Source organism: Chlamydotis macqueenii, chromosome 7 (assembly GCF_036417535.1).
Source record: "Chlamydotis macqueenii isolate bChlMac1 chromosome 7, bChlMac1.mat, whole genome shotgun sequence".
In the NCBI taxonomy this organism is placed as follows: Eukaryota; Metazoa; Chordata; class Aves; order Otidiformes; family Otididae; genus Chlamydotis; species Chlamydotis macqueenii.
Genome location: NC_141562.1, coordinates 1,893,098 through 1,920,747, shown reverse-complemented (window position 1 = coordinate 1,920,747; position 27,650 = coordinate 1,893,098). Strand labels below are relative to the sequence as shown.

The 27,650-nt window shown below is 41.2% G+C and overlaps 1 protein-coding gene and 1 long non-coding RNA gene across 3 annotated transcripts in view; both read left to right on the top strand.

Annotated features, from left to right (window-relative positions):
* Positions 1-27,650, top strand: part of LOC147600029 (uncharacterized) — a 686,528-nt gene that overhangs the window by 656,642 nt on the left and 2,236 nt on the right. The gene's annotated exons all lie outside the window — the stretch shown is intronic.
* Positions 1,893-27,650, top strand: DUSP29 (dual specificity phosphatase 29). Of its 2 annotated transcripts, none has more exons than XM_086752284.1 (4): positions 1,893-1,941; positions 10,736-10,941; positions 20,980-21,200; positions 26,261-27,650. In XM_086752284.1, the coding sequence occupies exons 2-4, from the start codon at positions 10,757-10,759 to the stop codon at positions 26,500-26,502; spliced, it is 648 nt and encodes a 215-aa protein (XP_086608410.1). In that variant the 5' UTR covers positions 1,893-1,941; positions 10,736-10,756; the 3' UTR covers positions 26,503-27,650. The 2 variants fall into 2 exon arrangements, with proteins under 2 accessions (XP_086608410.1, XP_086608409.1); XM_086752283.1 differs by lacking the exon at positions 1,893-1,941 and adding an exon at positions 4,950-5,009.

Sequence of the window (27,650 nt, the reverse complement as noted above, 5' to 3'; positions counted from 1 at the left end):
CACTGCCGGTCTGCTGTATCATCTTTCCCATATTCCCCCACATTGGGTCACCTACAGGGATAAAAATAAAACAACCACTGCTAGTTTCTGTTATATGGAGTCTGTATTTCCTCCTCCACAAAGTTTTACTGTTATCAGTATAGAATTAATTTGCACAATAACCTTCCAAGGTAACTTACAAGGCACAGCAGGTTTCTAACATGTAAACTCTTTCTCATTTTAAGAGCGACTATCTGAATAATTGGCAGGGAAGAGCTTGGCTGCTCTGCAATATAGAAACTTGGCTAGAGTGATGCTGTTAGCAAAAAAAAGCAGCAGATCCGATCCCTAGAACTTTAACTGAAACTGTTATTACTTCACATCTGTACTGCAGTATTAGCCACAGACCATGACCAAGTCCGGTCCTGGTCCTTCTGGGATGAACTTTTATCTTTTAAAAAGACAGAGGATGACAAAAGGTGGTTGGAAGGATTTGAAGCAACATTAAGAATAACTGGCCTAGTCAGGTATTTGTGTGCCACTGAAAATTAATGGCACGTGCCATTGGAGTTGGATGCTTTGACAAAAAACACTTGGGCAACCTGAAACTTTGGTGAGGCACAGGCATTTGCATTCACTGAAGACTGTTTTTGTTCTTGCAAAAGATGAAAAAAATTCCACAGTGGGTATACATCAACAGCTGGCTGCTTTTTGCATGCACTGAGGTGAGAGTAGGGAGCACTGTGAACCAGAAAGACAGGCAAAGAATGCATACAGGTCTGCTCAGAGAGATCATTTCCAAGATGGTCATCTCAATGAAATGGCAAGGAGGCCTCAAAAAGCAGGTGCAGAGACCAATGGGCTACTTCTTGGCATCATGTGCTTGTCCTTCCCCACTCCCAGGCAGAAGGCAATGGACCTGAAGAATTTCCCCTGAGAAATATCAATACTTATAGGACAAGAGAAGCTTCTTAAGTCACAGCAAGCCTGGCTCCAGGAGCACTGAAATCTCATTACTCCTAATGAAGTTGTCTGAATTGGCAGCACTGAGGTATGGTTGGCTGCAGAACAAACGCTTGGGGAGAGGGTATTGTGTACCAGCTCCTTGCATGTGATCACTGATCCCTCTAGCAGACAGCCCTGTGGGCCAGGAAGGTCATCACGCTCACATCGGACAAAGTGCTGGAGTGGAAGAGGTGTGGCTCTGACACTGGGGAATCTAGATTAGATCTTTGATGAATCTGGCCATGGCTCACTGCAGAAGGGTTTAGACTTTTTGCAATAGGAAGGCATGGAGCTTTTCAGGAAAACTTTTTAGGAAAGTAGGGAGTTTTTCAAAGGTTGGAGAGCTTACCTCCACTTCTTTTTGGCAAGCTGTGCCCATGTCACCAGAGATGAGCAGGGCTGAGCACCACATCACTTTCTCAGCAGAGAAAGACATTTCAGAAGTCAGATAGATACTGAGAGTGGCAGCAGTGGAGAAAACCAAGACAGTAGGTAGGGGAAGGTGGCTTTCTGGTGGGACACATACAAGAGATGAGCATCTTGTCTGGATGCCACCTCTCCCATTGCTCATTGTGCCAGTGCCAAAACACTTGTGCACAGCATGACAGAAAACAGCAGTGCAATGCTCCAAACCCACATAGCATCCAGCTTGACAAGGGGAGGAGAAGATAAAAGATGAGTTTTGTTTTATTACAGCCGACACACAGGATCACATTATCTTAGTCATACTGAGACTGGGTAGCTAAATTGGCTGGTTTAATGTTTCAGGTCACATCAGGGAATAGTTTTACCAGCAGACGTAAAGATCATCCTTTGGAGTGGGCAGCACTCAAGGTCAGAGTCAGCAAATCCTCCTCCAAAAATAGAGTCCAGTGGCAAAGTTAGTAAGATTTCTTTTGTCGGTTCTGCTGCACTTCACAGGACCCAGCTACCTAGAGCACCTACCTAAGCTTACAGGTAAGGCTCAGCAGTATACATTTTCTGCTGTACTACTTGTGCTCCTTTGCTTCCTTTTATAACCTAGTTTAGTAAACCAGGGAGAGGACTGAGAGTTGGCAAACTTTCTAAGTTAACTGATAATTTCATAAACTTGTTGCAGAGAAAAAAAAAAAAGCTTAAAACGATTGCAGAATCAAAGAGGTTTTGAAACTATAATTTATAATTTTTTAAAAAAACAAATCGGTTACATTACAGAAATTACTTTAAGATAGGAAGTTAGGTGCCAAAACTGTATTTCTTAGAGAGAATTTCAATTTAAATTTTATAAGTTAAGAATAAAAATGCAATTTTTAAAGCTTTTGTGACATCTGTCCCAGAATATTTTGCTTATTCTTCGATAATTGTTCCACCCCTCCAGTCAAATCTAACTTTTCCAATTGAATTACAGTTCTCTCTGATGATGCTGTTTTTTAAGTTTCTTTGGGCACTCTCATAATATTTAATGAAATCTCAGCTTGATCTGTTCTAAATTAACCAGTTCAGTCAACAATAAAGAATGAGGGCAAAAATAAGTTTTTTAAAAGTCATCAGCGCTTCAAAATTGATTGAAATAGCTGGTTAGTTTTGAATAATCACAGCAGGAGGGTCTGGGAAATAGTTACTCAGAGGCTATGATTCTTCTGGTTTTAAACTGTTTAAAGACAAATTTATTGGATGAACTATTTTACAGTCCCCGAATGCTTCAAGCATAAGAATGCAGGGGTGAAATAAAGAACCTGAAGTAAATGACAGGTTTTGGTGAAGACTAGAACAGGAATAAGGAACATAGCATTGTGTTATTTTTCACTTAAGTATACTGCAGGTACCCTGGGATTTCTAGTTTTGGGTGTGCAGCACTTCGCTTAATTCTTTTAGGGCTGTTTTAGAGAAAGAGTTTTTGAAGGACTTACTCATCCTCCCTCCCAAGAAGTATTTGTACAAAATTAATTTTTTTGGTCTAGTGTTAGGGAAAAAGTAATATCTAGTGTTAGGGGAAAAAAAAACCCACCCAAGGAACCTTTGCAGGACCATACCTCATTGCCATACCCTGGGGCGCAGCAAGCCCCAGGTTACACAGGAAAGCGTACAGCTGTGCATGACTACTGCCAGTGTCGGGAGTCTAAACAAAGTGTCGTAGGGATGGCATATCACGGAGCACCATTTTACATTCGTTTAGTTAAATCATCCGACAAAGCAAGCTTTTGTTAGTGCAGCAACCAACTCTCAGCTCAGCTGATGTACTGAGTCATGAAAAGCTTAGAAACCAAGAGCACTGTTTACCTTCCTCCCAAGTGCAAACACTGCGCTCCAGACAGCACGTTCATTGGCTTCTGCAAAAAGAACTTTCCAGTTTATAAAACAGCCCTCTGCTTAGTCCCACTCAAAAAGGGCAAGTACTTTTTCACCCTGAAGGGAGGTATGTACCTGGCATGCTGGCTGGAAATGGAAGAACAAAACATTTCTTAAGAATTCAGGAACTTGCTCAATAGGTCCCCTCTCACTATTTCAGAAGATCCTCAGTCATTAGAGCTGATTTTTGTCTGCCTTCAGCACTTAGATAGTGCTTACCTGGAGACAGGTTAGTAAACTGGATTCAAGCCTCTTGCACATTTTTTTTAAAGGGTAGGAGAACTGGTATTTTCCATCCTTACCTTCTCTCAGGTACCTCCCTCTCTTGTACACACTTGTTACAGACACTGTTTCTCCACAAAGGTCTTAGATAAGGTAGTTATCAAACTGAAACGAGTAAGCAAATAAAAATAAAAACATTATTTTTGCAGCTGACTGGAAGCCAGGAAAGGTCTCGAGTTTGGACCTCCTGGAAGATAGATGTCCTCTGATTTCAGTGGCATTGAATTCTACATGATAAATAAAAACCTTCAAATAAGTCAGCGCTCCATACAACATCAGAAAAGAACATGGGAATAATTTCTCAGTAACAAGCACTTCATGCACAAAAACAATTTCTTAGTCATAATTACAGAGATGTTTTTCCATTTTATTGTTCTTTCAAATTTAGTGTTCATGGCAGTAGATTAGTTCAGTCCTCAGACGTGAGGGTCAAACCACTGACTAATTTCAAGGGCACCATGTTTATCTCCTACTGCACTGGTGTGGGCATAAGGTCTACTGGAAATGTCATTACTTCTGGAGACTTCTCATGAAAGGCCTAGAGCTGACAGACAGATAGTCTGCTTTGGTTATTTTGTTTCCCTCCCTTGGCATCTTGGAAAAACAAAACAAAACAAAAACAACAACAACAAAAAAAACAAACCCAAAAAACCAAAAACAAAACAACAAAAAAACCACAACAAACCCTTAAGATATCACAGCTCCACTCCTTTTTCAGAGCTGTCATGAGAAAAGAGGAAGGAAGCAAAATCTGAAAGCATCAAAGCAGGAATAGGATTAAAATCTGCCTCCAGATCTACAAATAGGTTATATATTTAGGTGTTTGCTGGATGCTGAAAACCTTCAATACCCAGCTAAACCAGAAGAATTTGTGATTGCTTGGTATTTTCAGGGAGAAGTAGCTTTTAGACAACTCTCAGAGTACAAACCCGAGGCTGGTACACTTCTGCACATCAAATTAAATTTAATAAAGCCAGCATCAAAAGCCCCACTAGCACAGGTGATTGATGTCATATGGGCTGGGAGAACTCCCAAGAGCAGAAAACATGGGTGGTAAAGAATTTCAACTATTCTGCTATATAAATATGGACTGAAGCGGGCATGAAGGCAAGGAAACCCTGTGCCCTATGTCAGCCAGGACAGAATAGCTAACAGGATTACAATGTTCTTTCTGAAGGAAAAAGCGAGGAAAAATGTCTTCTGTCTCCTTTTTTCTTCTCACCTTTTATTTGTTTAGCCTGTCTTGTTGCATGCTTGTACCAACACCACCGGGCTCCGACCTTATTGGGGATCTGTAGCTTCAGGCACACAAACACAGCTAAAAATCAGCAGCCAAAGTACATACGCCTGGGACAACAGCAGTGATGGAGGAACCCCCCCGGGTCAGGGAGGGGTGCAGAAAAGAAGGCAAGAAGGTACATAGATGCTTGCAAAGGACTAAGGCAAATGCAATCCTTTTCTGTGCATGTCTGCTTTAAAAAAAAAAGAAAAAATAATAATAATAATAAAAAAAAAATCTCTACAGCTGACTTGGATCTTGACTCCCAGGCATAAATCTTGCCAAATTGTTTGGCGTCCTTATACACAGCACTAAAGTTTGCACAGCATGTCAAGCCAAAAATATTAAGCAGCATAGTATTTTGTTATGTAGGTAATGACTTATAGCTTTCAGTCTCAAAGTACTCAGAAACTTCCACCACATCTGGAAAACCAGCATAGGAATGTACACGCTGCCAGCAAAGCTCTGACATTCACCTCCAGATATGAACCTGGGTTTTGCCCCCATCTCTGGGATTACCAAACTGTACAGCTCATGATGGATGTTTCCAAAAGCATTAATTAACCCCCTACATATTTTCAGGTGGGGGAGGCACATCACTCCGGTTGAACAAATTTGAAAATGGGCCACTATGGTCTGTGACTTCCCAGGGCTTTTCTGGAAATTTTGGGTTAATTTGAGTAGTTCAAGAGACTCAGAACAAGGTGCAGAAAGGAAATCTTTCACTGCCATATCACTGCTCCAGTCACTAAACTGTGTTCTGTCGCTGAATTGAAAGCAGATAGACTGGCAGATTTTCCTTTTTTTTTTCTCTTTGTACTTTCTTTCCTCCCTCCCTGTTTTGTTAAAAATAAAATATAAAAAAAAGCTAAAGAGCTCTATAAGCAATTCCATTTGGCAGCTGTAGAGTGGATAGTGAACATAAAGAAGAGATTCCTTTGCTGTGCCTAATGCATGCTGCTTATCCAAATTAGCCACACAATTACTTCTATCAATGCAAAAATAGTTTAATGTTTTTTTTCTAGTGCACAGCACTTGAGAATGACTTAAAATGCAGTGTAATTTGCCACAGTGTATGTCCTGAAGTGGCTCTCTAATGAAAAGAGGATTAACTCTCCATTATTCTGAATTACCATTTTGTGAAATCACTAACAATATTTTCATTTAGATACATATAACCCAAAGGGGAGAAATATTCCAGCCATCCAAGTGATTAACAAATAAAATTCATTAGATAACATGCACTTTGGTCTTATTTATGAAGAAAAAGATTAGGGTATAAAAATGCAGATGACTGAATTTTTATCATCCTTGTTCTGATAATACACTTAAGTCCACGATAGTATAATTGGTGAGCACTGGCAGTTCAGCGTTACAGTCACTTGCTGATTGAGAAGAGGAACCCACAGGATGTCAGGCGTGGCAGACAAAATCTCCCAGCCTTGAGCATCGGACCCTGGTCCCACTGAGGTGGACCCAGTACTCGGCTGCTGACCAGCCACTGCAGGCTTGGCGCACAGAGGGAACGAGGAGGTCTCAGCAGCTCACACGCCTGGCCTCAGCATAGCACAGCAGAGCAAGAGAGGAGCCATGGCTTGGGTACAGGGGAAGAGTGGGATGAGCCGCAGACTGCCCTGCCTCGCTGGAAGGGAACTCCTGGCCCCACATATAGGGCTCTGTTCTTCCCTGTGTCCCAAAGTTGGGCTCAAACCCTCCTGCCAAGGAGAACGTCTCTGGTACAATGGCAGTTCCTACTAGGTAGCTCTCCTCCTCATCCCTCCCCCATGAAATGAGAAAGGCTGTCCTGTGCTGGAGCAGCACTTCCAGGAGCAAGCATGGTGCGGAGTCCCTTATGCAAAGGGCACGAGGACCATCCCTACTTCAGAGCCATCACCTCCAAGGTTGTGTGTCCCCAGCACAGTGTGGTGCCATTAAGTGACTGCCAAGCTGGTGCAGGAAAGCTGTGATGCTACATCATTCAGCCTGCACTGATTAGACTATAAGGCAAAGCATTTTAGTCCAAATGAAGCACTGCAAGGGGTGGGAGACTGCTTCAAGGAGCCTGTGCAGGGGTAATCCTGCAATCTGCCTCCATTCTGACCACACCAGCTGAACACCCTGCAGGGGACAGTCTCCCTTCCCCAGAGGCCTGCAAAAGAAATCTCAGCTTTCCCTGCCTGTGCTCATGCTAAACAGTCATCCTTATATAGACAAACAGTCATTCTTATATCCACAACAACTTTAAGAACAACCACCAAAAAAAAGATCCAATCTGCAGTTTTTAATCTAAGAGGGCAGGCCTAGGGAACGGTCTTCCCTCAGCTCTGTTTGGTGTACACAGAGCAGTCAATAAGAGATGAGTTTAGATGTCTTTGTTTCCTGGAAAGACACAAGCCTTTCCACCCTTCTCCCCTAAACCAAATGCTTTATGGCAATTAATTCCAAAGCTTAAGTAGCAAACCAGTCCCTTTTCCTCCCTTCCCCTCCTACTAGTTAAACTCTGTTACTTCTTACTTAGTCTAGAGTCGGATCTTAAATACATATTTTATTAGAGGAAGTTCAACTGATGCTTTCCTGTGCTCCAATTCAATTTAAAAATCCCTGCGGCAGATAACATTGGCAAGGCATAAAAGAACATAGCTTACTTGAAAGTTCAGGGAGCATATGGCTTCCCAGGACAGACAGAAACAAGTATTTCTCAGCACAGGTCTAACTTTCGGAGTGCTAACCAAGCTTCGAAGCGAGACAGTGTTACAGTACCACAAATGATCATTTGCAGATGTAATTGCCCTGTTTTCAGGTCTGTAGTCTATGAGCAGGACTATTGGTGTAACAAATCAATGTGCTGTGGCCACCGAGAGCCATTACCCATTACATTGCTTTCTCTTCTTCCCTTCATTTCCTCCCCTCCCATTTTATGGAACCATGAATAAAAGCAGTCAGCCCTTCAGCATCAAGGCAACAGGCTCTCAGTTAAGATAATTCCTTACTAGACAACTAGCATTTTTTATCAAGTCCTAGATAACAGCCTATTCATTCCCAAAGTCAGACTGCATTAGAGTTGTATCTCTGACAGCCTAACATTATCTACACTGTTGAGTTTGCATGTAGCATTAGCATAATTCTGGCACGGGAAGGAGAAGGGCTCTCCTGGGGAACAGCTACTGCGGGCACAGAGATGGGACGTGGTGCTACTCAAGAGGCACGCAAGACCAAGCCCAAGGTAAATTTGCTAGAAGTTGGAATTCTCGGAGCCCTTTACAGATCTCAGGGGACCACTTAGCTAAACATCATCATCATATTTTAGGAAGCTTGGCTTAAAGATAAATCCACTTGCCAGTGAAAGCAAGCCAACTTTTGAACAAAGGTGTACACATGCCAAACAAAAAAAAAAAAACCAACTCAACAATCTTGCCTAGCTTTGGAATAGGAAAACAGGAATCATTTGCCTTTTTCAAGTTTTGTGGAGAAATGGAACATGACAGGCACAACAGAGCCCAAACTGAGAAAACAAACCCCATGGGTACACAGGATGTCAGTGAAAAATGGTCATCCTGCTTGCAGAAGAGCTCTTCAACAGCTGCACAAAGGCACTAGCCAGATTTTTGTAATTTAAAGGACATAGATACCACCAGTGGCTAACACAAAAAAAATTGTGGGAGTCACTACAGGATTTGTTGCCTGCAAGAAAGGTCAAATTCTGGCAGGCTGTACTTGCACACTTCATAAGATGAAGCCCAACTCCACCCCTTCTTGTTACGAGTCTCCTACAGAACTGCAAGGTTCAACTTCTCCCTTCAAGGGAATGACAGCCAGGAGCAACCACTGCCCTGAGACATCTGGCAATTTGGCAGGAGAAACAAGACAGATCCAACAGTGAGATGCAGCAGGCAAGAAAGTCTGCAGCAGAAGGCTGGCAACATGGAAAAAAAGGGAAGCTTGTTTCAGAGGACCAGAGGGGAAGATGGTGAAATGACAACTGGCAACAGGGTAAATAAGAGGTCAGGCATGTGGCCAGCCCCAGACTCTAGTTCCTAGAGGTTTGCTGCAGCATAAAGATCAGCTGCACAAGCAGTTTAACTTCCTGCAGACAACTTACAGAACAAAACATGCTTTGGCTTTAGAAACGTGCAAATCCATAAAAGAAAACCAAAGCAAACATTACAACACCCATGTCCCTCACAATCATCTTTCTCTGACATTGTGGCTGAATCTATGACATAAGTATTTGTTTGGTAGTGTGCAGAGTTTCCAGTGCTGTTGATTTGGACTGAGAAGCTCTCATGTACACCTGTATCACTTCAAGTACTCAAAAACTTAAAATAAAAAATAATCTGAAAAAGCCTTGACTTAAATACACTCAACAGGGTATGGGTGGTGATAGAACAGGACAGTGCAGTGCCACACCTGAGCTAAGGAGCACAGCATTGCGCTGCTGCAGCTGTACTGCATCCGCAGCAACTGGTCCAGTTGCTACTGGTTCAAGGATTTCTGTATCACATGTATTTCACTGGTCTTTTACCTAAGAAAATTCAGCTGCAGGGGATTAGGGAATTTAAACATGGATGCAAAAAACCCACCTGTCCAAGAGACAAGAATATTCTTGGAAACCTATAGTTACCTGCTGTGTCCTAAGGCAGTGTCTCCATAAAGGCATGGATGGGGCAGGTGTCAAAACTCAAGTTAGTCTCTGGCCTTTAACTTCACTCACCAACTTTGTGAAAACTCCAGGCTGCCCTCTGAGCTCCCACTGCTCTTGGGGTCAGTGCCCAGCTCCTAAGTAAGGCTCAGCCTTTGGGAATGGGGGAGACCACCTAACAAGACTCTGACTGTTGACTCCACAGCTGAGGAAGGCAAACTCTACAGGGGAAAGTCTGAATCAGGAGAGCAGCTGAGGAAATCACAGCAAGTAGGAGAGAATCTAGAGCTTCAAGAGATGTGTAAAGCTGACACCAAAGAATTTAATACTAGCAGATAGCTCAAACACACGAGACATCAGTGTTGTCAGTGCTGAGCAACACAGCTCTGACAGCATGGCCAGGCAAAGGGTGTTGTTTTTGGCAACATTACTGATACTCTGATTTTAGCTACAGGATAGCATTACTCGATTGCTCCCTTCTATATGTTCATTAGTGTTTCTTCCTACTCACTTGGTGTGTATGCATCTGGTGGCGAGGGGGTAGGGGGGGCGTGGTGGGGGGGTGGGGGAGGGGTGGGGGGGGTGGTGGTGGGGGGAAGTAAACCCAAAAAGAAGGAAGTCTCTGAACCCATCCTGGCTAAAGAATATTTTGCCAATTAATCAGTGGTGCTGCAAAAAGGTAAACTCTCAGTCCTGAAAAAAGCCTACAAGGTCCAGTGTGCAAGGCTGCATTAAGATGTTTAAAGAGCAGAACAGGTACACCCAGCATTCACCTGAATGGACAAATTTAATCTCCCTGCATTGCTGAAAATCACATAAAAGAGAAGCCTTTAAGAGATTCGCGATTAATCATAAAGAAACATCTTAATTTCCCCCCACTTAGTTCCCCTAGCTGTTCTAGATCCCTTGGATCAGGCTGCTAGACCTACCAAATTCTTACCAGTGGATTTTCTAGGAAACAAATTCCCAGTGGAGACTGAACTTTAGTGATCACAAAGCTTTGGCTTTTGCTCCCATTGCTGGTGAGCTCGTCCAACAAAGTATTCCTTAGCTAGTTCAGGGGAGGCAGAAATCCAGGGGCGAGTTTGTGTTTGCCACAGAGCAGGTACATCCATCTCACACCATTCCCAGCCCACAGCTGGCCAGCGCTGCTCTCAGTATCCCACAACTGGAGCAGAATGCACTTGCTTTGTGCTTAACATTCTGTTTTGATTGTATTCCAGTCACTGACACATCCTGACTCCATGGACAAGATGTCATCTGTAAGTCTGAATGCTGCGAAGAAAAATGCATACAGAGCAGTCAAAGTAGATCCTGATGAGGATTACTGTACCCCAGGTGCATTTGAATTGGAGCGACTCTTCTGGAAAGGATGCCCGAAGTACACTCATGTCAATGAAGTCTGGCCCAACCTCTACATAGGAGATGAGTAAGTGTGCACAGCATCTTTCTACATAGCAGATGAGTAAGTGTACATCATACATCTCTTCTACATAGGAGATGACTAAGCTGTACTAACTACAGCTCACCAGAGCAAGGTGTTTCTTTCCCCCTCCTACCCATTTGTTAGTATTTAGCAGTTATTATGTGATTTGATGAGCTACCAACAGATGCCCAAGTTCAACAGAGCAATCTGAGCCTGGCATGGCCCTTACAGATAAAGGCACACAGCGCTCATTGCTGTGCAGCAGGGTCTGCTGTTAGAGACTGAGGAGCAGGAGCAGTTTTGGCACCGGTGTAGGCTGCAGAGGTTGAAGCTAGTCATGACCTATTTTTAAATGTCTCATTTCAAGGAGTAATTCGTCATTTATCTCTGAGTGAAAGTCCTGCCACAGTTACACTGACAGAAGGGCATGCCCTAGATGTGCTGGATCACAGCTTGTGTTGATTTAAGCCTAAAAAGTAATTTTTGAAAAGTGACTGAAGAGACAGCTCAACCTGCAGTGCTATTTCCACATTTCCAAGCCTGTGCTTGTGTGCATGGAGTACTCTGCATTTCCAAATTGCTCAAGAGATTAAAACAAACAGAACCCTGTGGAAGGCAAATCTGGAGAGATGTGTCTCACTGATTAGACAAAGTGTGATTTGTAAAAGAAAAAAAAAACCAAACCTACAAAACAGACTTTGCTGAGCACAGGACTACACTAGAAACAGCCTATTCTGACAAGCAGAGATAACTGCTGCAGCAGGGAGACACACCATCAGAAAACTCCCCAACCCAAACCCTGAGCAGAGCAAGATAGCTTCTCTTACCCTTTAGGCATCATTGGTCTCCTTCCCATTTTCCTCTACACCCTGCGCTAACATTACATTTATTTCACATGATCACTGTAAGGCACAAGCAGGAGCTCCACTGGCTCCAAAGTTCTCAATAATTTTTAAAAAGGTCCTAAAATTCATCTGTTGTCAGCTTATAAAAGAGGAAAGATATACAGCTTTGAAAGTTACAAGGCTCACAATATCATCGACCAATTACTTCTGTGGTGCCAGAAGCAACAGAAAGACACGCAAGAGTTCCAGGCTTTGACCAAGCCAGGGCTCCCACTGTAGAGAAAGAGGAGGAGGGGAAAAAAAAAAAAAAAAAAAAAAAAAAAAAAAAATTAAGCCTTGGGAAGAGCCTGGCCACATGATTCAGGAACAAAGGAAAAGGGAATTGAGTTGTTCTCTCCCCATCTTACCCTGCCCATCTCGTTAGACATTTCTAACTCAAGATTCAGGGTAAAGAACAGCCTTTTCTGGCTTTTATTTCCTACTTCCTTGTTAAAAATCACTAGAATTATTCTGAATGCAGCTGTTAGAATAATTTCCCTTTTATCTCTGGGATAAAGCTACAGCTCTGTCCTCTGAGCAAAGGGATCTGATAAGATAACAGGTCTTCCAACAGTTCATCTCTAAGCCCAGGACACCAGCCACTGGGGCTCTTTCCTGTAATCGTTCCTGAAGCAGTGGCTTGTTATACCTTGTAATTTAATAAATACTTGGAGGCATGACTCTGAATATAATACACACCTGCACGTAGTACAAACTAACCAGAGGAACAGAAAAGCAAGCTGCTTCAGAGGTACTTAGAGCTAGTGTATTTCTCCACAGAACTAGTCTTAAGTCAGAAGGAAAAGCAATGGTGCTTCAAGAGGAAAAAAGTTCTGCAGATGACTGGGACAATGGAGAAGGAAAAAGAAGTGAGGAGCAGGTTGGGAGTGAACAGAAGTAAAATTCCTCCAGAAAATAGGGCTCCCTGAAAAGAGAATGACTATTGTCAGCCAGATAAGGGCAAACTTGACATCCAGTACCAGAAAATCTGAGATGAGAACTTGTCTGCAAGCAAGATGTGGCTTTCACTACCAGAACTAAGATTTCATTTGAAGCAGGCCAAGTCCAGGGACCTTTATATCTTTCCTTGGCCAGCTCCACATCTTACTTCTGACAAACAGCTTCCCCCTTCAGTGTGGCAGGGTTTTTTGTATTGTTTTATTTTAAGAGCTTGCTGTAGCACTGGTCGCCAAAGAGCTGCCATGGAGACGTGAACAGATGTTGGCTGTATTTGCATCCTTAGCCATGCTAAATTAAGGTTGATCTTGAAAGAATTTAGTGGAGCTCATCAACAAAATCAAGTGAACACACACATGCAGAGTTTATCTTCAGAGCCTTCGCATCTGTGCTTCATTCCTGCCTCCTGCATTTACAAGGTTAACAGGACTTGTGACTGCTTATGGAAATGCTAATTAATTACCCTGACTACGTAACCACATCTTCCTTCTAATGCAATACAGGCTATCAAGGAGCCCTGTGAGGCCACTCAATCCTTTTGTTACAAGGCTTCGCTGCAGATGTTGCCCAGAGGCAATGAAATCTCCATGAGCCTGTCAGGCCCAGAATAATCAAAGCCTCAAAATACAACATGCTGTGTTCAGCTCCAATTGAAATTTTCCTCCAGCAAGTTCCAAGGACTTTTAAAGACCAGACACTGGAACTTGTAGGAGACAGCCCAGTGATAGGAATAAAAACATGCTTTGCCAAGATTTTGATTCATCTGCTACCAGGATTAGTGCTTGCATGTATCCTCCTCACATCCAGAAGCCTTCTAAAGGGATAGAAAGCAGTTTTGTCTTGCTCCTTTCTTTCAGTGGTCAGCAGGTTACTTGCATGGGCAGTTTTATACTGGCTGATCCCACGTCTGCTTGGTTCGCTGCAATCACATGGAAACTCTCTGCCAGTTATGCAGCTTGTATAGAATCATAGACTAGTTTGGGTTAGAATGACCTTTAAAGGTCATCTAGTCCAACCCCCCCTGCTCCTTGCAGGGGGGGTTGGATTTTCTTCTTGTTGCTCTTTAGTGATCACCTTATTACCTGAGATGATGTTCATCGTTCCACATTTCGGAATTTTAAAGAATATTTTAGGTCAAGACAAAAGCCTCCCAAGATTTTGTTTTCACCTTAACCATCCTCTAGCTCTCATTAGGATTTAAGATCTGATCACAATTTCAGGCCTGTGTTCTCAAACTACTCCCAGAGGAAAAGTAGTCTTGTGGAGTCTAATTCCTTACAGGTTAAATATGAAAAATAATTCTCTGGATATGCAGCTGAACTGAGCTTGCACTTCAAGAAAGCTTGTCCCAGTAGAGCCCGAGGGCTTATGGTCTTGAGAACTAACACAGGTAAGGTTCAACAAGACACACTAGCAACTCAAACCTACAGATTGGAGTGCAAGATAATTAAAATATATAACTAAACTTCAAGTATACACTTAACTAAAACTTAGTCTCTTCTCTTCTTTCTCCAGAAAAAAAAAACAATGCAGTATGGCTTTTTCCAAGTGACTAAGTAGAAAGACAATTTATATTGATCTAGAAGAAAACAGATGGGACTCACTCAGGGTAGCAAATAGTTACCTCCCAGTGTTTACAATTGTGAACTCCTAGGATCTACACCAGTATTAATCATACAAAAATAGGAGCGTATGCAGATTTAGATTATAACAACACTCCTGAGGACATAGTTTCAACTCCATTAGTATAAGAATCTGCCAATTGTAACAGCAGCTTAACAATCCAGAAAATCAGATCTGTCACACTGGACGATAAACCTCTAATAGCAGCAATGGTTTCCAAGACAAGTAACACTTCCCCACACAACAGCATCTGTCTGTAGGTGATTTCTAACATGTGCTGAGTGACAAAAGTCAAGACCAGGAACTGACTGACTACACCACGTGTTTGATGCCTTTGCTCTACAGAAAGCAGAAAGGTATTTCCTGTATCTAGGTGGTATCACTCAAAAAACCAACTTCCACTATTTTGGAATGCAGAAAAATCTTTTTCTCCCACATATTATGAAGATCCCGTTCAGTATTTTCAGTGGTACCTAAAAACTCTAATTCACACTGAACAGGAGGTAACCACAGAAATGGAGCAACACTTCGGAAAGAAAAGGGGATACAATGCTACACTATCTCTAGACTCTCTCAGTGCTGGAGTTACCGAAGGAAATTGGGTCAGTATTATTGGAAATTCTCAACATCTCTCCTCAGTAGGGAGAACTGCCAGATATTCTTAAGAAAGTGTCAGCATTGCCTATATTCAGGAAGCTTCTTTCTGACACTGACCATCTGGTAAATTATCATCCTGCATCGAGCTTTCCTTCAGTGTTTAAGAAAATGGAAAAGTTTGAGACAGATGATTCCTCTTCTAGTAACATGTTGCCTCAGATTTCCTTGTGTTTTGTCAATCTGGGTCACATCAATCTGTAGGCTTTAACAGTCTGTACTGAAACATGCTTGCATTGCTCAGCCTTTGCATGAAGCTTAAGAGACTTGGCTCTACTTAGAGCTTATAAGCACACCAGTCACCTGGTTGACCAGTAAGAGCTACAAGGTGCTGACTTACCTGTGACAGGATCTGCCCACACCCTCATGAGGCATTTCAGAGCATTACTTCCCTTCCTTTAGATGCACTTGGGTTTTCATCATGAGTCGCCTCCTCGACCTTTTGTTCGCCACTTTTAATATACTTAATACTTGATGTGGAGGTACAAGCTGCAGTTCCTGCAAGCTGTTTTTCCTTCTCTTGCAACTCCATTGGTCTGGGCATCTTCCTGATGAAAGCAGCTGGGACTAAAGCTTGTTATGACAATATTTTTGAAAAGAAAGAGAAGGGATTTGGTACACTCAAGACCACAACTTGAAAGGAAGGATATTATTTCACGTTATACTACTTACATTGTTGCTTCGAGAAGAAGGCAGAGCTTGCTGCAGTACTTGCTTTTTAATCCTAAGAATCTTAGCTTTAAAACTGACAGCAGGCATAGTTAAAGTCTTGGACAAGCCCTTTACTTGCCCTTGCATAACCCAAGAGATGCCAATAGTCTTTTGGGAACCATCTGAAAATGGATGCCTTTTTTGTTTGGGTCAGTTCTCCCTCTTGGTGATAGTCTGTTATAATCAATATATCCCTAGGTGAAAGTGATTTTATCTCCAGTTTTCACCATTTAGGTGGCATTCCCATATCAAAGTACTCCCCTTTGCCTCAGAACATGTTTATGAGTCCATCTGTCCTACAGTAAATGCAGGGTCTAATTCAGCTATGCACTGAGCTTTTGCTGAACACACTTGGCTATAAAGAGAAGGACTTCTGGGTACACTTAACTTTTAGCATATGTTTACGTGCTCTGAATTGAAGAGCTGATGAGTTTTTACACAGGACCAATCTCTTACTAAACTGAATTATACAGAAATTTTTACTGTTGTCTCCCAGTGCCACACTTCTCACTTCTCTCACCTCCTCTGCCTAAGAACACATTCCAGGCTGACACTGGAGATCACAACTGCACCACGTAAAAGGAAATCAAATGCTAATAGCACAGATGGTGGAGATATACAAAATGAAAACAATTGCAAGAGTAGTCAAATGCTTGCTTACAGCTTCACCTACACTGGCATTTGTAGCTAAACTCTTCTTTACAATGGCTACTTAAAATTAAAATAAAATCACAAAAAAATGGAAATATTAATTGCAATTTATTAGGAAACAGCAGCACCTAAAGAGGGAAAAAGAGAAATATTGTCAGCTTGACTATTAAAACTCTGGTAGTGAGCCAATTGCAAAGGAAAAAAAATCTGTGTCATTTCTAGCTGAAAGTGAATTAGAAATAGAGTTATAAATCCTCCAATAAGGTATATGATTCATATACCCCTGAATGATCCTATGCTATTAGTCAACATCAACCAATCTGATATTTGCAGATATTTATGCTTGATTTATTCCTTCCTTTCATCTAAAATACTGAATCTCAGGCATGGTAAAAACTTCAAGAAAGACCAAAAGCATTCCCCCTTGGGACGCAAGCAGGAGTATCATGCATGATGACACACAAAAGAAATCAGGCTGATTAAAGTAAACAGATAACGAGGGATGCTTCCACAACAGCATCTACACTACAAATTCAGTTGATGTTGGAAAGCAAGCCAGTCCTTCACACAAAGCTGGAGCTCACTGATGGTTAAAGCCAGTCCAAGCACACACATCCAAGCAAAAAGAGGCACAGTAACATTTCTATTTGCAGGCACATGGGTCCCTCTACATGAGGGCTTAACAGTCTGTTTCTTATTCTCTTTTAACTGTCAATCAACATGCTGCAGATACAGCGTGACCTCAAGTTTAACTGCCTATATTACAGCAGTGTCAGAGTCTCAGCCCAGGCCATCCCTGCTCAACAGTATTTATGATCAATGGGCAAGGTAAAAAGACAGCTGATGGCAGTGAAAAAGCAGACAAACCCAGGTCAGTATGACAAGTGGTTGTCCAACTGGGCTGTTTGCCTAGCTCTTGGGGAAAGCTTCTACAAGACAAAAAAAAAAAAAAGAGGAAAATTTTTAAAAGAACACTAGAGATATCTTTTATGGAAACATAATTATCAAGTGCAAGACTAGGGGGATGGAGAGAAAGGAGAAAGAGTGTAAGTGCTTCCTAATCTCCATACCAAGTCTGAAACCAGGCACTCTTCCTCCTGAAAAAGTTTAACTGCAGCTTGCCTTAAAAGATGCAGATTCTAAAGCCAAGGCAGGCACCTCTAGCAGTCCAGTGAACCCTATTTTTTATTGCACAATAACTGTTTCCTCAGATTTCTACACAACATTATATATTAGAAACCTTATGAAAAGCTTTCCACAGATAATATTGTCCAGGATATCCACTGGCAGAAAAGTATCTAACATCCTCATTACAGATTACACACAATAGCTCAGCCTGCAGATGCACAAGCCAAATACCCACATGACTTAGACTGATCATGCTCCAGTGAGCCAGGGCAAATGTTTTAGGTCTTAGTTCAACTAACAGGTTCTACAACACCTACACACAGCACAGTTTGAGTATTTATTCCGGTGAAAATGTAGAGATCTTAGCATATTTGAGTGCTCAACACTGAGAATTAATTTTCTAGAAGTTTTCTAGATTAGGAATGTCAGTAGAAAAAGAAAATGTGCATCCATACTATAAAGAAAATTATAGGGAAAGGTTACATTCAGTCCAAAAGGATATTGTTGAATCAGTTTACATATCAAGTGTAATTAAAACATTTAAAAATCAGTCTATTCCAAGCATTGAGGAAAATAGTACAAATTCTTCAGTGCCAAAAACAATGGAGCAGATAACCCTCTAAGTATTTCCTTGGTGAACTTATAATTTTAAAAACAAGAGATTTCACAGAAAATTAGTTACATTTCAGCACTTACAACGGGCGTTTAGCAACAGCATTCAAGGTTGATCCCTTGCTGCTTCTCATTCCCTTTCCAGCCCAAGCCACAGAAAACAGAGACCTAACAGAGTAACAATGTGCACATTCCTAAACTCCAACAGGACAACGGCCAGACAACGCTAATGCAAATTGTGATGCAAAATGAACACCTAACTGCCATGCCTTTAATTGATTCAATAAAAAGGAGGAGTATGCAGCTCCTCCACCAAATTCACAGTATGTAGCTACAAGCAAGTCTGGGGAGTGGAGGGGAAGTTCCCAGGAAGTTGGCAAGCCTGAGCTGACTGCTTATGTAGATAGTGAAAGACAGTATCCCTTCTTTGGATTACCTATTGTACCACTGGAGCCACTGAACATTTGAAACTGAGATCCTAGAGACAAAGAACAAGACTAAGTGCGACCATCAGAAACGCATTAGATGCAGTCACTATGGCAAACGGCAACCTCCTGAGAACCTAATCAAGGAACTAGGAAAATTATTCAGATCAATGTGTCAAACGTTAATGATTGTCATGTGACCTATTGTTTGATATTGTCCTTGCTCAGAACAACTTCATAATTTAATTCAAATGCTATTTATTAGCCTGAGCACTGCTTACACAAACCAAAGTTTGGTAGTATCTACAGTCCATCAGAAACTTCGTTTTTCCACTGACCCTAATTACACTGCAGTCCTACTTTGAGCATGTAGGTCTCCACTTGCAGGGGTTCTAGTTGAGCACAGATCTCTGACCTGAAACCATCAGTCTTTCATGGTTTGTTGGATACATGCTTTGGGCCAAGTCTGATGAATGGAAAATGTATTTTCTCTATTCCAGCATCAGGGAGGCAAACGATTTAATTTGAAAGTAGAATCTGTAGTTCACCTCAAGCACGTCAAAACCTAGAGACGTAGTTATTCATGGCACCTTTACTCTTTGGCCAGGACATTTAATCTGTTTTTTTAGGTACTGGCCATCCTTATAGCCCAGAACTGAAGTGCCTTTGCTGGTGAAGTGTATAAAGCATATCCACCTGAAGAGAATCCTAAGGCACCAGTCGCCTAAAAGGAGGGAGAAAAACAAACATCCTTCTAAGTCAATCATTGCAACAAGAATACAAAGGGAAGGAGTGAGCATTATTTAACCTGAGGTGAAGGTGGCAAGTCACAGCACTAGCAGCAAGATGCTGCTCCTTTTCTGTCCTCCAGAGTCTACTGAGCTTAGGCATGGATCATGACATGAACTGGAGTTTTTATTTACTTTTAAAATCATTGCATAGGTGACTTATGACATTATTTCATAGCAAAAATGCCACTAGGGTCAAGACATTATTATTCATGTCCAGAAAGGAATTTCTGCTGGGAGAAATATCTACTGAGAACAGACAACTATAATGAGCTTAATTTAAATCAGGAAGAGCATAGGTAAGACCTTCAGTACCCATATCCCAGTTAAGAAGATAGTGATTATAGCATTTAACTGGCCAAACTGGGATTTTGACTTTGACAGAAGCTGGGAAGGTGGAGCCAACTTCAAGCTATTCTGAGCTGTCACCACTAGAATGATGAAACACAACAGGTAGCCCACCACAACGTCCTGTGTGAGAGCAGCTGCATTTACACATTGAAGCATTCAGGAAACGTTCACAGAGAGAGGTATTTTCAATTGGAAAAAGCTGTTTCACATCATGCACTAATTCACTTATGGCAGCAGTAGCTACATGAAAATATATTAACCGAATAAAGCCTATGTAATTTTTTTTTTTGTTAAAAGCTCAGTAGTCTTCCTAGGCGCTAACAAAACTTGTCAGCTTTTCCAGAATAAAATTTTCCAAAGTCAAAAGCTTTCTGTAATGCAAAATAACAGTTTTTACATGCCTGTCCAACAAACTTCGCACTTTTGGGGGAATTTCAGGGCACTGGCAAGCACTTAGAGTGGGTATTGGGCACACAACGATCTAGGATTTCCTCTCCTATCTGACTTCCCTTGCCCAAGGGAAGAGAGAACAAGATGAAATTAGAATATTGGGCTAAATATATGACTTTCAGCTTTCACTGAAGGCTAGTATACAATTTCCATATCTAGTTATTTTTGCTTTAGACCTTTGGTTTAACCAAACATGACAGTAAAAGGAAACCTGATGGGGAGTTATGACCACAGAAGGGTGATTTTAAAAATTATTTTTATTTTTAAAAATAGAAATAGAGAAAAAACTCAGTAACTTCTTTTACAGATAAAGAGCTTTTTTTTTTTTTTTTAATCCCAGATGATCTTACTACTCACGTAGCACTGACACTTTTATTGGTTCTGCAGTATCAATTGATGAAACGAGAAGGGGAAAGCAACATTCATGGGTCCTATTTCAAGTTCTGCCACCGATTTGTTTTATATATGACTTTAAATAATTCAGTCTATTTTTTTTCCTATATCTTAAGTTTCTTCTTGTACAAGATGGACAGAAGTCAGTATTGCTTACATTACAAAGGTGCCAAGAATATAAATTAATTTTTAAAGTGCTCTGAGGACCTGGGAGAGATAGTTATGAACTCTAGAAGGATCATTCATTCTGAATGACAGTATCTTAAAATCTTTGCAATGGTAAAAGATGCTTTTTTGAAGCATTATCAGTTTCATTAACATTTAGAACATACCAAATCAGAGATTTTTCTTTTTTTTTTCTGGCTTGCTGGGTGAGAAGCTTCTTCATTTACACGACAGCTCTTGTCTTAACAGGAAAACTGCATTAGACCGCTACAGCCTTGAGAAGGCAGGCTTCACCCACATCCTCAACGCAGCCCATGGTCAGCGGAACGTGGACACAGGACCAGAATACTATCAGGACATGACTGTGGAGTACCACGGAGTGGAAGCAGATGATCTCCCCACTTTCAAGCTCAGCCAGTTCTTTTATTCAGCTTCTAAATTCATTGATAATGCACTTCAGGATGAAAGAAGTAAGGAGGGTGCTGAAAATGGTTAAAAAGAGTATAGTATTTACTCGATCCAATTATAAGTATAGTTCCATGGCATTCAACCTTGTGGGAATGAAACAAGTCCAACACAGTTTAACAGAAAATTAAAACTAGTAGCAGGGAACTAATTTAAGAGAAGGTAGTGATGTAACTAGAACCTTTCTCACCGCAGAGCTAGTATCAGCCCAAGAGCCCCCACTTTGATCAAAGTCCACATCATAGCTCTCACTAAGGTCTCCTGTCTTACAGAGGTTTTTTGACTCCTTCATATACACATCAGAGATAATCGGACATTGCATAGGGTTCATGAATTAGCTGTCTGTTCCTCAAATTAGTCCCTAGTAAGAAAGGCTTAATGAATATTGCTTGCATTGTGGTGGGAGTGGAACACAAGTGCTCTACAGAGATTCCAGGCTGTCACTTCACAGCTTCATGCTCCTCAGCATTAGAGTCACTCTACAAATATAAAACCCACCCTCCTACCTGCCCATCAGATATACCCCAAGCTACAACAGATTTATCTCTCTGCCATCTTCCAAGTAGCAGGGGACTGAAACAATTCTGACAGCACAGCTCTAGAAACATTTTGTTAAAACTTTTGTAATTTCTCAGCTTGATTACTACAATTCATTATTTGCTGATCTGTAGCAGTGTTCTATCAGAAAGCTTTACACTGATGTGAAGGGCTACAACCTGGGCCTCACACTGGCTTTCAGTTTTACTCCTACTCCTTTCCCCATGTCTTTTTAAAAAAAAAAAAAAAAAAAAAAAAAGAAAAATTCAAAACATCCCTACAGGATATTTTACCAGAAACCAGCTGAGAAACTTAAGACCTTCCCGCAGACCTGCAAAGACCTTAATATCAGAAGATCACATATCAAGTTTCTAGCCTCCTGTCAGCTTCTGTTCTTGGCTGTTTAGCTCAAGCTGTAGACAGCTACTACCTGGCTTGCCCCCAATAGCCAGACAGGTCTTTACAGTTTTACCCTTTCAGCAAGTACAATCTACAGCAACAGTCCCTTCCCTTGTTCAGGAGAAAGTCTTGAAAGCAGTTCAGTTTTAAAAATCAAAATCCTAATAGCAGGGGAAACTGCTTCAGGAGCTTACTTGCTTGTGAAGAAAGGTACCTGGTATTTCAAAAAGTAAGTCTAAAGCACTGCCTTTAGGAAGGAGAGGATAACTAACACGCATCTGTGTCTAGCCATGGCTGGAGGCCAGAGGTCATTAGACTGGAGTAGCTGACATAAGAAATGCAGACTTCCTCACTTCATCACTCTCCTCTTCCTGTAACATCTTTGTCTGCTGCACAGAGGTAAAGAAACAAGCACAAGGGAAGCAGCAAAGGCTAGGAAAAAAAAGTTGCAATCCCAATAAATATTGAGACAGGGAAGGATGGGAGCGAGGGGAGTATCAACCTTTTTGTTTCAAAAACACATCGAAGTCCAGGAAGTTCTAAGACAGTATTAAGCACCAGTCCAGCACTGAAACACAAGGCCAAATCAAAGAGAGACTGGATGACCTTCTACCAAAAAAAAAAAAAAAAAAAAAAATCTGCACTTCAGTAGATGTTACCAACTGCAATCATTTCTGTAGCTGTGCAGTGCCTGCCACATTCACACTGTCTTTTAACAAGATAGCTGTTTTCTGATGGAGACCAATAAAATACAGAATTACTGTAACACTCATTAAGAGAAAGAGCAAGTTCTCACCTTTCTCATAAGGGAAAGTACACTAAATATGTATCTCCTATCCCAACGGCACATACGCATGGCCCACAAAGAGACTGAGGTTAAATGCATAACAATAGATCTGTAAATATGTATTGGAAAGCAACAGAATTATTCCAGAAGGCAGACTCAAGAGTAGACTGATGTCTCTTACAGCAGAAAAGACTACAGGCAAGTAACTAGTGTTCTCCAACAAAACAAATTCATTGTCTGCGAATGCACATGCAGTGTAGAAATGTGCTATATATTTCAAGTGCCTAAGGAAAGGTTTATCTGTGTGCATCTTTTTGACTGATAAAAAGCATCCAGATTCCTACATGGGATTTTATAGTAAGTAACCAAGACCAAGTACCTATTCTCCAGTGGTAATAACATGGGATTTCAGTATATGGTGCTAAATACTTCTGATCAGTAACATCAATACACTAATTTTCTACTTTGCTTTAGAATTGAGCAAATGCAAAGACAGGGAAAAGGGGAAAAAAGAAAATAAGTTTTGACTTTTGTGGCTAGAATGTATGGATTAATGAATTTCCTTTGGCTGTACCACATTGTCTTGGGTGTGACCTTCAGCCAGCCAAGTGATTACATTCATTGAATAGATGTTTTCATACAATATTTTTTGCTGGGAAGATGTTCAATAGTCAATGTTGTTGAAACAAGTTGTCATGCAAACAAAGAAGTATCTCTCTATCTGCAAAAGGCTGGGAAGCTTGGCAATTTGGATGCTGTCAAAACACAGTCCTAATGCAGTATTTCTGACTTAACCTTCTAGATCTTTGTGATGGTGAAGAAACTTCCTGATCAGAGCAATATTTAAAGATTTTAGGCATAGGCAGATGGACTTAAGAACAGTGAAATTAATTCAGTTATAAGAGTAAGTTTTAGAGGCAAACTTGAAGTGTTCACAATTATGCATGCTGTCATTCAGCTATGCATAAAGATTTCCCAAAACATGCAGTTCAGACTATAGGGCGGCTTAAAATTTATACCAGTGAGGCCTGATTAACCTGAAAGAAAGACATTATTTTAAAACGTTTTTATATTCCCTTCCATGCTACAGATTTTGTACTCATTCTCTAAGTGTCTTAGTTCCTCAGAATGTAAAGTAGAGGGGAATGTGAAGATGTCATGGGAAAAAAACACACTAAAGACAGAAATAAAAAAAAGTAATGTGAGAAGAAACATGAGACAGATACAAAGACCCAATGCATTTGACCAGACACACCTCAACATTCATCACCCCATCTGACTCTGGAAAGAGAGTGCTGCATCTAGACAGATTTTCAAGAAACATCAGCCCAAGTCAAGTGACCAAAATAGTTCAGCAACCTCCCACCACTCAGCCGACCTCTGGCTCTGTGCACTAGTATTTTATATTCTGCCACAGCTTGGATATACGTGGTCAGAATCAAAGACTGCAAGAGCAGACTGCCTCTTGGGGAAAGAGGGCTCAGATTGGTCCTTATGTCAGGATGGAAGAAACTACAGAGTAGTACAGAAGGGAAATGGCAGAGTTTTGCTGTAACAGGCAGTCAGTTCTTGAATATTCACACACAGGAAAGGACAGACTTCACTTTCCGACAACCAGGAGGCATTTCAGAAAATTGTACAGCCATTTTTTGCTGTTGTTAATACAATATAAAAACTGTACATTTTCTCCTAAATCCACTGCATTTGCCACCTACACAAAGCAAAGCCTTCCTTGCCCTATCATGTGTTTTATCACCTCAACAGCAACCCATTTACAATATGGAAAGCTCTAAGGAGAGGCATGAAGGGCTGAACAAATTAGAGTTTTCATCCGCTTCAAATATTTGCAGTAATAATAGGAGGGATTGTCATTTTCCAGGAGAGGAGGCGGCACTTTTAGTTATCAGAGAGACTGGAATTTTGCCAAGATGCCTCTAGGACTATCTGCTGGGATTAGGATGCAGACTGTAACCATTAATCCTCTAGTGCTGGCAGTTCTTGATGCATCCATTACACAGCAATGCTACTTGTGCCAAGACACCCTCTTGTGCCTGGAAGCAAAGGAGTTAATCAGCAGGAGTCATGGTTTTGCACCCAACACTTCTCACTAGGCACAGCTGACAGAGATAAACTATTATTGGCCCTGATACGAATTTTTTTTTTCCTGTGGCAATTCAGCTTAGCAGGGTGTCAGAGAGTGTGCTCCAAATCTACTTCCTTCAGCAGTTCAACCCTTTGTAAGCCCCCTTCAAGGGCTCTGAATCATTTCTGGAAATCTTTTGAAGTGTTTAAAAACCTGTCAATCAGACTTGAACCCACTTAGTGTTCTCTTCTTCCACCTTCTGAAGACACAGCAAATGGAGAAGGTTTCACTTTGGCTTACATCCTTGCTAGTACCTGAAGCCAAGGACTTTCCATGTCTGGAAGTCTAAAGTTAAACTAAGCAATGCCACAAAGCTGAATCTTGAGGCACATTTACTCAGAGATGAAAACTATTAGCAGACTCTGTATTCACAGTATATGAAGCAGGCTACTAGTGCAAGATGATCATATAAAACAAAGGTGGTGGTGGTGGGGAAACATTACTTTCATTCAAAATAATAGGGTAAGTGTCACTAGCTAGAGACTTCTAAAGAAGCTTTTCTACAGTTTAAGAGGTGGTTTCTTTCTATACACCTGGCTATATGCCTATTAACTTATATGGTCCTTCTTATCCTCTGCCCTCAAAAATATCACTGAGCCTTAAAAATGCCTTGTTAGCTATAATTTACAAAGTATTTGGGCATAAAGCGATGCAATCTTGATCCTGAAGGACATCACTGCTAGAACAACAACAACAAAAAAAGTAATTAAATTTGGTTAGCTTTTTTGTCTAGCTGGTAGAACTAAGAAAGGCACCTCCGTGCATCCCATTTATCTTCATGGTAGGATGGTTCAATAGCATACCAAGCCCTCCCACACCCTCGTGCTTTGGTTATTCTGCCCAAACACAGACTTACATACACATTGTGAGGCATGCATGATCAGGCTGCAGCAGGGTTTGCTATGTTACTTAATGCAAGGCTGCAGCCCCCAGGCCTTCTCTGCAAACTTTGTTCACAAACAAATTCAAAGATACCTGGTTTTGGATTAAACAGATAATCTCCAATGTGGATGGTGTTCTGTTACTACAGAAAGATTTAGAGCCCCAGTGTTCCCACCTGTAAACACACACGCCTTACAAAAGTGCAGGTAAAGGCAGTCAAAACACCAAACAGAGCAGGGGCACTACAGAAACCTTCACTGTCAAAACAAGAAATTACCCAGTATCATCTCTGCATCATCTCTCTTTTTTTTCCACAGACAAGGTTCTGGTTCACTGTGCTATGGGTCGCAGCCGGTCAGCCACATTGGTCTTGGCTTACCTGATGATTTACAAGAACATGACAGTGGTGGATGCCATTGAGCAAGTATCAAGACACCGATGCATCTTGCCAAACCGGGGCTTCTTGAAGCAGCTGAGAGAACTGGACATAGCATTAGCACTGCAGAGGAGGAACAGCAAAAACAGTCTACCATCTGATGAGAACAGCACCGTGATCTAGTATTGTGCCTTGCAGGGTTGTGCTACTGGAAAAGAAACTCCATAAAGGGAGATGAGGAGAACATGTAGTTAATTACACAGTCATAAGGATCATTTGTTATTTGGAAGGAAAAACAAAGTCATTTCAAATGCTGTCAAGATGAGAAAGAAGGGAAGCCAAATTTAAAACCCATCTTCTTATAATGTTCCAGCCTTAGCAGAATTCTTTGTGACATCAACAAATAAATTCTACCCTCTGTAAAAAAAAAGCTTTTACAGCACAAAAGCAGGCATAACTTGAAGAAAATCCTCTTCTAGCCAAGTATCCCTAAAATCCTGATCCTAACCCAAGCACGTGGCCTTTAGAAGAGTGAAGCTAGGCATTCCTGAAGAAATTTTGCAGGAAAAATACTGAGATGGTAGCAGCACAGATGAATTAAGTTTAGTCCCAGAGTCCTGAAGGATTTTGCAGGAGTTTGCCTTTTTGTGCTGTTTCCTGGCATCTCCATTTTATCTTTCACAGTAATAACCTAGAGTAGCACAGCATTTAAAGAGCCTGCAGATGAGGATCAACCACCCAGTCTTCACAATGGACTTGGCTGCAGACCATGCAAACTAAAAAAAGCAAGACCCTTGGGAAGGTCAGATGCATAAGGAGATACAACAGACAACAATTCAAGGAGATACATATATATGACATTTTAGCGGTTTCAACTTGTTTTTCCTAAATGCTTCAACTGCTTGAATTTTAAAAAGTCCTACATGTACTATATCCAAGTCAATTTACTAGTCCACCAAAAAAAGACTGAGAAAATTTTGTGTTGTGACTTCTTTTCCTGCACTTGGAAAAACCAACAGCTAGAAAAACAAACAAGAAAAATAGGATGTTCTTTACATTGCTAAAAGGAAGTTCAACACTAAACTTGTGCAACCCAAACAAGCTCCTAAATAATCACAGATTATAACCAGTTTTAATGAGATTTTAGTATTGATTAAAAAGACAAGAGGTGCAGGTAAGGCCTATAAAAAAAAAAAAAAAATCTCACAGTGACACAACTAATCAGGAGAAAGCTGCTGCTGTGCTTCCAGACACCACTATTTGTATTTACCACTACCAAATGTTTCCTCCTATCTCAGCTTTAGTTACCTTAATACATTATTGTGCTCCAA